Source organism: Gavialis gangeticus, unplaced genomic scaffold, assembly GCF_001723915.1.
Source record: "Gavialis gangeticus isolate Ggan-Ray unplaced genomic scaffold, GavGan_comp1, whole genome shotgun sequence".
In the NCBI taxonomy this organism is placed as follows: domain Eukaryota; kingdom Metazoa; phylum Chordata; order Crocodylia; family Gavialidae; genus Gavialis; species Gavialis gangeticus.
The window spans coordinates 4,466,371-4,477,355 of record NW_017729023.1 but is presented as its reverse complement, the minus strand read 5'-3'; the positions used below and the strand labels follow the sequence as shown (position 1 = coordinate 4,477,355).

The 10,985-nt window shown below is 41.5% G+C and overlaps 1 protein-coding gene across 4 annotated transcripts in view; it reads right to left on the bottom strand.

Annotated features, from left to right (window-relative positions):
- The window catches only part of ANKRD17 (ankyrin repeat domain 17), a 200,020-nt gene that overhangs the window by 97,207 nt on the left and 91,828 nt on the right, over window positions 1-10,985 (bottom strand). For all 4 annotated transcript variants that reach the window (XM_019516757.1, XM_019516758.1, XM_019516760.1 and 1 more), the window contains exons 4-7: window positions 9,149-9,296; window positions 8,204-8,351; window positions 4,409-4,642; window positions 2,007-2,101 (exon numbers count right to left, since the gene is read on the bottom strand). In XM_019516757.1, coding sequence (XP_019372302.1) covers window positions 2,007-2,101; window positions 4,409-4,642; window positions 8,204-8,351; window positions 9,149-9,296 — 625 coding nt within the window. The remainder of the gene's footprint in view (window positions 1-2,006; window positions 2,102-4,408; window positions 4,643-8,203; window positions 8,352-9,148; window positions 9,297-10,985) is intronic.

The following is a 10,985-nucleotide window of genomic DNA, read 5'->3' as shown; positions in this document are numbered from 1 at the left end:
AAAAAAAAAAAAAAAAAAAAAAAAAGACAGATTAAGGAAAAAACCAAGGGTGTAATGATGACAAATACCATTTTCCTGGAGAGTGTAGCAAAAGAAATCCCCTATTCACTCCTAACTTAGAATTGTGTTGTACTTTGCATTTTTTTTATTGTTCCTCCAACCTATTAATCCATTTAATTCAACTTTAAAATTAACATATTGACCTAAATCTAAGACGATCCCCTAATTATTAGATTCTATACAAGGAAAAATTATAAATTTTCCATATAATCTAATTTTTGGAGGATCATCTTAAATTCATTCCCTCCACTGCTGCAGTGGGGAAAAGCAGTGGTAGAGGGGCAGGTGGGGAGAGGCACTGGAAGGGCAAGCAGTGGGAGTCTAGCAGCTTGATTCCTGCCCCTTGCAGCCCGTTCTTCCCCATCCCTTGCAACCCCCTTCTGCCTCCCCTCGAAATTGGCACCTGCCCCCCTGTTACCTGCTGGCACCCATGCCAGAACTTCCTGGCACCTACCACCCCCTGGTACCTGTCCCCACCTAGCCCCCTTCTTGCCTGTCCCCCCAGCCAATTTTGCCCACCCCCATCTGCCCCTCTTGCCCCCTTCCATTCCCAGCTTCTGCTCCCATCCCACCGTTTACCCTTGCTTTGGCTCCAGCACAATTCTGGCCCCACTCCAGCGTGGGGCATGGAGCACATGTGCACTGTTGCCCCAGCTGTCCCAGTAGCAGCAACAATGGCCGCAGCAGCTCTGGCCCAGGCTCTGCTCAGAGCCACCATCACTGCAACAGCTGCTACCAGGCACCAGGCCGGAACAAGGCCAAAGCCCTACTGAAGCAAGTGTATGTGGCAGTGGCAGGAAGGGGAGGAAAAAAGGTCAGATGCAGGGGAGCAGTGCTTTGCTGCCTAGTCCCAGTACAAACACCAGCACAAACTCAGGTGAAGTCCTTTAACTCATTGTTTCTCAAGTTGCGGGTTCTGATGAAAAACTGTGTTGCAAGAATATATGAAAGTTGCGAACAAACTTTAAAAATGGATTCTCCTTTAAAGGAGATAAATGTGGGGAAACTGTGGCTTTTCCCTTACAGGCTGGCAGAGTTCCAGCCTCCAAGAGGCTGCTTGGGGTCCCCCACGCCTCCCACACACCTACCCCCTGCCCCACACACTGGGGGGCTGGGTCCTGGGGACGGTGGGTCAGGAGTGAAGGGCACTGGGTCAGGACTGGTCATCACTATTTACAAATGGGTCCTGATTCAAAAAAGGTTGAGAACCACTGCTTTAACTCCACATGCCAGATCCAATTGCTGATCTCTTCCCTAAACTACAGCAACTCATGCTGCATGCCTCCAACAGCCAAGATCAGGTATGTTTAGCATACAAGTTTTAAATGTAAGAGTACTATATTTTAAACTTTTGTTATATGTATGTATTAGCAAGGCCACTGAGAACGTTCAGTTCAAATTATTACAATTTAGTTTCCTGTACGAAAAGGTAATGGTCACCATGAAAGAAGAGCTGTATATGTAAAGTCAATTACTGTAGCAATGTATACATCTGAAAGTGAAGGATAGTTCACTACTACTCACTTATTTCAGTACATTCTTTAGGAAGATTTTCCTTGAAATGGCCTTAAAAAATCATCCTAATTTTTTTTTCTTAAAGCCTGGCCTATGAGGTATGTATGTAATAGAGACCATCACCACTACTGAGAGGGCCTGAAGTGGAAATAGCACACTCCACTCCCAGTGAGAGACATAAAATGAGTGCTCTTTTACACTATTTATTTTAAAGTCTCATTTTTAACCATGTTTTCTTTCTTCACCATCCAGAGGGCCATCAAGCACGAGTAGGAAAAAAACCAAACACTACTTCTAAATTATACTGCATTTGCTCATTTTTAAGTTGGATTTTGTAGCAAAAACTGGAAGGGATTACTGTTTTGTGGATCTTCTCCAATAGCTGAACAAATGCTAAATATGCTTCCAAGCTATAATAATATGTCTCTTACCATGCAAGCCTCCATTAAAGCAGTATGCATCTCATCTGTTTTGTGCTCCTGGTCTGCACCTGCCTCCAGCAGAAACCTCACCATTTCTAAATGGCCTAAATCAAAAATACCCAGTATTAACATCACCTCACAACACTTTCAACAAGACATTTGTCATTTTTATCTATCTATTCACAGATTAACATACAGTGGAAGGTTCTGTTTAAAATATGCAGCCAGGATCAGGGCACAGCCAACTTATTACATTAAGAAAAAAGGAAAAATACCTCCGAAGGCAATAGTTTGCACCTTTTGCATTGTAAGTGAGAGCAAACAGTTAGACAACATTTACTGTAAATAGTGTCATGGCCCATGATAGTCACTAAGGTACTGCACAAGTACAGGTATAAGTTCAATATGATACAAGAATGTTAAATAGCACAAATTCAAGTTACTTAAATGAGAATTGTTTATTTTAATACAAAATAATTCCTAAGCATTCTAAATCTACCAGGATGCTTATCATGAATATTATGGACGTAATACTGCTGAGTACTAGCTCATGTACCCTGTGACCATGTTACAGAAGATGGTTGCTGTGCATCAGGGGTGGGCAATTATTTCAGCTGAAGGGCCACTTAATGAGTTCTGGGGACCTGTCGAGGGCCACAGCAATCTCTATCTGTCTCTTTCACTTTGTCTTTCTACACAGCTGTGAACCCAGGCAGGAGTTGCTGCCCAGCGTCAGAACCTACAGGCAGTGTCACAGCTAATGCTGACGCCTACCCAGTGTGGCAGCAGCTCCTGCCTGGGCCCACGGCTGAGTGTTGGGGCTCCTGGTGAACTACAGCTTTGGCCAGGTTCTGGAGGAAAGGGGAGGGAGGGAGAAGAGAAGTGACAGAGAGGGATCGACAGAGAGAGACCTTGACACCCACCCAGTGCGGCAGCAGCTCCTGCCTGGGTCCATGGTTGATGCCACTGGTAGGTTCTGGATCAGTGCTCTGGTGGGAGCTTCTACCAAACCAGGAAGGCAGCAGGTCAGCTGTGGATGACCGCTGGCAGGTTCTGCATCTGTGCAGCTGAACCTGTCCACAGCTGACACCATTGCTGACACCATGGCCCCACGGGCCACATTCAGAGAGTTTGCAGCCATCCACCCACGGGCCAGTTTGAATCTGTTGGTGGGATGGATTTGGCCTATGGCCATACTTTGTCCACCCCTGCTGTAAATTCAGCCTAGCTCTGCATATAACAGGCTGTTAGGCAACTAGCATTATGATAACAACATCTCTAGAACAGCAGCTTCCTGGTAAACAGATCACAAAGTAAAGGGACCTTCATATTTCAAATTCTTGAAATACTTGTAAAGATGGCTACTTTCTAAGTTGAGCCAAAGTTATGCGACTATTGCCAGGGCTGTATTTGTTCTAAAACAGGATATGGGCAAATGAACACATGGAGCAACCTTACTTGGGGGCAAACAGAAGCTGTTATACTGTAACCATTACATGTGCAGGATCCAGTAGAGATGCATGTGAGCTAAACTGCCCATACTTTGATCCTGGATGAAACAGGCTCCAAGATGGTTGGCTACACTTGTACTGCTACAGTTTTACCACCTGCTGTGAAGGCTGGAGCAGGAGCTCTCTCCACCCCCCTTTAAGCTGTTCCAAATGTACATTTTCCACACCCAAAGGAGTCCAGAAGATTTTTACTCTATGCCTGCATAATCTAAGATGGTTGCCCAAAAGGGTTGCAAACTCTCCCGGATTGGCCGGGAATCTACCAAGATCAGCATCTATCTCCCAGTGACTGCTGAAAGCAATCTGGGAGACTGATATTGCGAAAGGGTTGAACAGTACAACTAATGACATTATGTCATGTTGGGGAAAAAAGTCTCCCAAAATAGCTTCAGTCAGAGTTAGCAACCCTGTTGCTTGATAACAAACAGGCAACATGGACAAGCAGAGCAGAATATTAGAGACCTGAGGTCTATTTATGACTCGTCACCCTCAGGCTGCAACATCTTGAGCAAGCCACTTTAGTTCTGTTACTCAGTCCCCCCACCTCTATTTTACAGAAAATTAAATTAATTTTAGAAGTTGGATATTATTATTTACTGCACAATACACGTGTATTTCGCTAAACATTTCACTGATAGAGTAAGAAAGACTAAAAACCTTGGGTAAATCTACAATATAAATTTAGGTCGAGACTGTAATATACACTAATTAGCACCTTATGTGGTCAAATTAAATTTAATGGAGCTATCAATGTAACAAGATACTGAATAGAGTTAGAGAATCTGCACAAAATATATATTTACCTTATAACCTTTTAATTAATTGTTGTGCTGAACATTAAGGTTTAAGGAAACTGTTTATAAAAATGTTGGCAAATAAGTAAAGACCTCAATACTTCACCTTTATAACAGGCCAATGTGAGAGCACTCTCCTTAAATTCATTGGAATGCGTATTGATTCCTGCTCCATTTTCTAATAGCACTCTGGCTACTTCCACGTGGCCAGCACTTCCTGCTTCCATAAGAGGAGTATGACCATTTTCATTATGGTCCTCAATACTAGCACCCGATTCCAACAATACTTTCACAACATCTACATAGCCCCCAGCACAGGCATATGTAAGTGCTGTGTTGCCTAATACAAAGGGGGAGAGGGGAAGAAAATAAGAAAAGACAAATGAGTTAGATATACTGCCCAAACTTGAAATTCATCTTCAGCCCCATTGCAACATGCTAATATTAAGACAATTCTTTAAAAACAGCAGGCAAAAGATTTTTCAGGTGCAACTCAAAAAACAGCAAGATTAAAACGCATCTTCTCTCACATGTAACAATGCCAATAGACTGAACTGCTAAACCATGTTTTGAAGTCCTGAAAAGAATTAAAATCGCCCCTATTTCATGCCACACAAATGTACAATTACTGCCATGAACTGTATTCATATTGAAGAATGTCAGTTTCACAATTCCAATTAAATTTGACAGTTTCAATGAAGAGAAACAGCTATGCACAAAGGAAAGCTTACATTAGATCTCTTTTATAAATTCAATAATCTAAGTATTTTGAAGGCTGATCCCTACAGAAGTTAATGCCTCTGAACTAATTAGTCGCTAAGGTGCCACCCTGCACGACCTTCAATAATTTTTTGCATAACATCAAAATATAATATCAAGAAGTTAGCTCTCTGTGACTAGATTCTACAAAAGCTAGAATCAGCATAGTCTTATTAATAACACGTTAATTTCATCTCAACGAATGCACCAGTATGAACACTCTGCGATTAACAGCAGTGATAAAGATAAACTAACTTTCTAACAACTAACCAATAATGTAAGTTTTAGTTTCACAATGTTTATTGTTTGTTTGTTGACAGTGACCCGTTTCTCAAAAGACTATTTCAACAGCATCATTTATATCTTGGTTATCCTAAAACTGGTTAAGAACTCTTGAAGTGTAAGAGGAAAACAGATTTTTCTTCTTAAAATACAGCAACAAAAAAGATATGTGAAATTATTCATTTAAACAGATTAGATGTGAATATAAAATATGGCAGAATTGCAAAGGGTAGTGAAACCAAACACTGTCTTACACTCACCACATGTCCAGCAAATCTGTGCCAGAAAAGAACAAAGCCATTTGCAAAAAAAAAGCTAAAAAGTACCCAAATTGTGTTCAAAATACTATTTTGAATCATTTATTGATATCTCCATATTTGTTATTATATTCTTTTCATAGCTGAGTTTCACTTCTGAATCTACTCAATGAGTTGGATTTTTCAGGCACTTATCACTCCCTTCACACTTTTACAGAAAAAAAGCACTAGAGAAAAATCAAACAGATCAATACCCCCAAAGTACAAGTACTATGCCACTACTTTTTAGATGCATAGTCTCTGATACTTATGAATAAGAAGCATCTTATTGAAGTATTGCTCAAGAAAGAAATACTTCAATTTTATTATCTGCATAATAGCTGATAGTAAACACCTAAATTCTAGATTAAATATTTACTTATTATATATAAACTGCAGTCTACCCAAGTGGCATGTAAAATCTAGAATCCATGTGAAAACCTGCACTTAAGTCAATGGAATTTGTTTTCTGATTTAAGGGTAGCTCCCCATAGCTCCTGCAATGCTTCATAACAGGAGCTGGTGACCTTCAGCATACAATGAGGTCTGACCTGGCTTGTGCAGTAAGGGGATGGGGAGAGGAGGAGTAAAGATCAGTGGCACAGAGCTGCAGCATAATTCCCATCCCCTCTGCTGAAGGGCCTGCTGCTCTGCTGCATCTGCATTTCCCTTGCTGCAGAGGGGACAGGACTCTTCAGTGAGGGTGACTGCAGACAGCTGGGGAGAGGGGAGCAGGTGACAGACTTCTAGCCAGCAGCCATGGCCGAGTTGCAAGCTCAATATTAGCACTGTTAGCAATATTAGCACCTACACACACAACCTGAAATACCCAGAGATTTCAAATAGGAATCCATAAAGCCAAAAACTTTTAAACTTGCTATGGTTTTTCTGAGTTCTTTGCAATAGAATTGCTCTGTTATTTTACTGTAGTCAAAAAAGTGAGTGAACATTCAGAGCTAGCATTTTCTGAGGAGTGCCTTGCGTCTAACAAGAACCAGTGCTCTAGTGGTCCAGACAACGACTTTCACATCACAGAACTCAAAAGTATGGTCTCAAACCCATGTTACTATCAAAACATCTGCCACTCAAATCCTGAGAGTTTCTTAGCACAAGGCAGTAGGAATTCTGTCATACATTGCTTAATCCAGGTTTTTTGTTTAATCCCTTCAACCCATTCTTCTTCAATGTTTTGATATTTAAGATTTGTTATGGTGTTATTATGGAATTAAGATTATTGTTTGTTTAATTTTATTAGTATGTCTATGCATGGGCATGTAAATTAACATGCCTCAAACTATCCCAGTGACAAATGGGAAAATGATACGCAGTGCCAATATCAGGATCACTTTCTCTTCCCTCCCTTCTGTTTTAACTCGTGTTCTTAGTGTGCATCTTGCTATTCTACTCCCTGCACTTTTGGGTGGGTTCTCCCCCCACCATTTTCATAGTGGTGGGGGGAGAACCCACCATTATGCAAATTTCATAATCAATTCTCTCCTTCTCCATCTTTTCACTTTGGTTCCTATTCTCCCGTACCACCACCTCCCCTATTGGGTTGCCATTTTTCCTGCTAATTTTGGCCACAAAAAACAGCCAAGATGGTTGATAGACAACCTTTCACACTTAAGTTTCTACCTAACAAGTGCAGGACATGTTGTTCAGTGTTGGAAACTGGATGTTGTGATCCAATATCTGCAAATGAAGATGGAATAAAAAAGGCAGTATTCAGATTTCAGACTAGCCCTACTGACAAGATCAGGAGTAATGTTGTATTTTTTTCTCAAAGAAAAAAATGGAAGCTACATACAAATCAGCACAGTTCTTTATTTTCCTGAGCACTCTTGCCTCACGGGAAACACCACAAACATAAATCCTCAAATCAATAAACAAACATAAATATGGTCCATAAAAGATTAACTCAGTCCTGAGACTTCTGACTGCTGCTCTCTCAGCACCTCAATCTTCCTTCTCTCCCTCTGGAATGAGTTCCCTGGTGTGGTGCTGCTGCTTCCAGCCTCACAGCCCCTGGGTATCTTTCCAGACCCCAAGGAAGTGCCCTAGCCCAGCGTCACAGCCGCTAGCCTAGCACCAATCTCTTGTGACCTGGCCCGGTGTCGCAGCCGCTAGCTTAGCACCAATCTCTCTCTCCGTCTCCCACCCCTTTGCTCCCTTCCCCCTGGGAGCCTTTTTGGGCTCTTCCCAGACCCTGAGAAAGTGCTCCAGCCTGGTGTTGCAGCCACTAGCCTAGCACATGTCTGTCTGTCTGTCCTTCACTCTCTTAGCAAATTATTCTGATCAGCTGGTTCAGTCCTCCTGAGCAGGCCTGCAATCAGGTTTCTCTCCCTACTTCTGGGCTATAGCCCTTTGCCAGCCCACAGCCTGCTACAACCTGATGTGCACAGCCTGCTACAAACCCCCTTAAAAAGAAAATATTAAATAGTGAATAAACTACAAAGAAAATCTGAATGTCCATCAGAAACTCGCATTCAAAGTTTTAAATGTTCATTATTCACTTATGATCATAATAACATTGATTTTAAATTTTACTGTGGCATGGTTAGTACCTGTTGATGACTGTGCATTGACATCAGCACCATGAGCTAGCAGCAACTTTACAATTTTGACATGTCCACCATTAGCAGCAGCCATTAAAGGCGTTATATCTCCTTTAATACCTCGATCCTCCACATTTGCATGCATTGCCAGAAGAACCTTTGGACAGAAAGGGCAATAAAATATTATTGTAAGCTTAAAAAAACCCTAATAAAATCTTGTCATGAACTTTAAAATGTTGAAAAAATCCTACTTTGTGAACAAAGTATGTCATATAAAGATCTCCAGTACTTTGGAAACTATAGATAATGTCTATTAGCAATGCAAAATTCACTTAGAGTTTTCATCTGTCAAAAATAAATTACTGTATACACTTGAATGCAACATGGGATTTTTTCCTCCATTTAACACAGAGAACGAAAAGCTGTGTCTTTGATTGAAGAACTGGCCCAAGGCAAGCAGCTGCTGCAGCTCTAGCTACAGTCAGAAATCTGGGTTGAGCTGCTGCCTGCTCTGGGCTGAGGCAGAAGCTCCCACTACAGTAGGTACATGCGCATGCATGTGTATGCATGTCGGCATGTGAGCGTGTGTGTGCGTGGATGTGGCAAGTGGCTGCAGCCAGGGGAACGGCCAGGGGGAGTGGCCAGGGGAAACAGGCAGCAGAAGGGCAGGCCCAGGGAATGGAGACGAGGCAAGAAGTGGAGGGGGAGGAAGCCTGGCACCTCCTCAACCGCTCATCTCCACCCCACAGCATTTGCAGGGGAGGCAGTTTAAGACAACCCAGAAATTATAATATACCATGTACAGAATCTACTTGGGGTGTCACCTTAAATTCCAAGTCATCTTGGATTCAGGTAAATATGGTAATGGTTATGCAACTGACACTCTCCCCTGACTTTTATACTACACAGACTAGTCAGTAATATTATAAATAAAAAATAGCATTAGAAACTAACCTGTGCAAGCTCATAATATCCAGCTGAGCAGGCTAAACAAAGAAGGCTTTCCCCTTCTTCTGTATGCTCATTCACACTTCGCCCTTCTATTAGCAACTTTCGTACAGCATTTACATCTCCTTCTGAGCAAGCTTCTGCCAAACTGCGGCTAGTAAGGTAAAAAGCATCTTCAGAAAATGGAGAGAGACTAACCTTTAAACAGTAAAGAAATTATGGCTCACTTAAGGAGACTATTCACCAGTGAAAGTTTTCCATGCTTTGCACCCCTACATATGGAGACCTGGAGTGAAAGAAGACTATACTAAATCACACCTGCTTGCAACCCAGTTCGGATGCATTAATAATTAAGAGGTATCTATGATGTACCATTCTAACCAAGCTTTATTTGACATCTTGTTTCCTGCCATCAAGATATTTAGGTCATCATTTAGCCAAAGAATTGGGGTTTTTTCCCTAATAATAAAACTGCCTCTGGTCTGATCAGCCTTTGATCATTACTCAGTCTCATCTCTCCCATTTTTAAAGATTTCAGTTATTTGCTGAACATTTCAGTCTGTCATAGCTTTGTAGCACTGCCTGAAACCAAACAATATGTCAGTGGTGGCCTGAGACATAGCCCTTCTATCACCATACTGCATTAAAAACGTTTCTCTAATTTCCTGTCCTTTGCCATTGCTAGGTCCTTCTGGTACCATTTTTTTAAAAAATGAAGTCTCGCCCAGCAAAGACATATTGAAGATTATATCAGCACTAGATCATGATATCTTCTGTCTTCCCACTAGTAAACACAATCACCCCAATGAGATAAAAATAAAGTGACTGCATTTTGTCTCTTAATATACAGAAAACTTAGAACAGAAAAATTAACCATCTTCCTCTCCTCTCCTTCATCCAACCTCCTTTTTCCCTTCCTTTGCCTTATCTTAGTCACCTTCCAACAAAATTCCACCCCAAAAAATGAAACAGCCATAGACAGATCAGATAACAACACATTTACGTATCTTCGTGTAGTTACAAACCATTTGCGAGCTCTCTCTATTGAAACTAAGCTCTTCAGGGAAAGGATTAGCTTAGAATACAGTTCTCAGCACAACAGGGCCTTGATCTTGTAATACAAAAATTGAAATATATTTTCCAATGCTGAACATTCACATTAGCTCTCAATTTTGGTTTCCATTTCTCTAATGATACTGGTAACAACCAATTTTAATATTGGCAAATTAACCAGCTTGCAGTATAAGTCACTTCATGTGGTTAACAGAAAAAAGGTAGCATGCTTTGGACCCATCTCTACCTACCCCCCCCATGCACACTTAAAATGTATTTTGAAGGTGTTCAGTATTTTGAGATCAAAACGAAAATCAGCAATTTGTAAGACAGTAGCATCAGTAGGCCTTAAATCTGTGTAATAGCTTTATTGAGCAAGATGCTGCACGAACAGTTACGAACACTGAAGAGCTTGCATTTTAAATAGCTACCACAAAGGACAGGAGAAAATGAATTAATCTACTAGTAAAAGATTGAGATACAAGGAACAGGTTCAGTGACCTGCCCAAGGTCCAGTGTGGCAGAGCTAAGAACTGAATTCAGGTCTGGAGTCCCAGTCCAGTGTCTTTTCCCCACAAAACCATCCTTTTCTCTCAATACAGACAAGTGCAAGGTATTGCACCTGGGGAGGAAAAACCAGCAGCATACCTACAGGCTGGGAAACTCCCTTCTTGAAAAGAATCTTGGAGTCACTACTGATTCCAAGATGAACATGGGCCGCCAATGTCGAGAAGCGGTCAGTAAGGCCAATCACACCTTGCCATGCATCTATAGATGCATCATGAGCAGA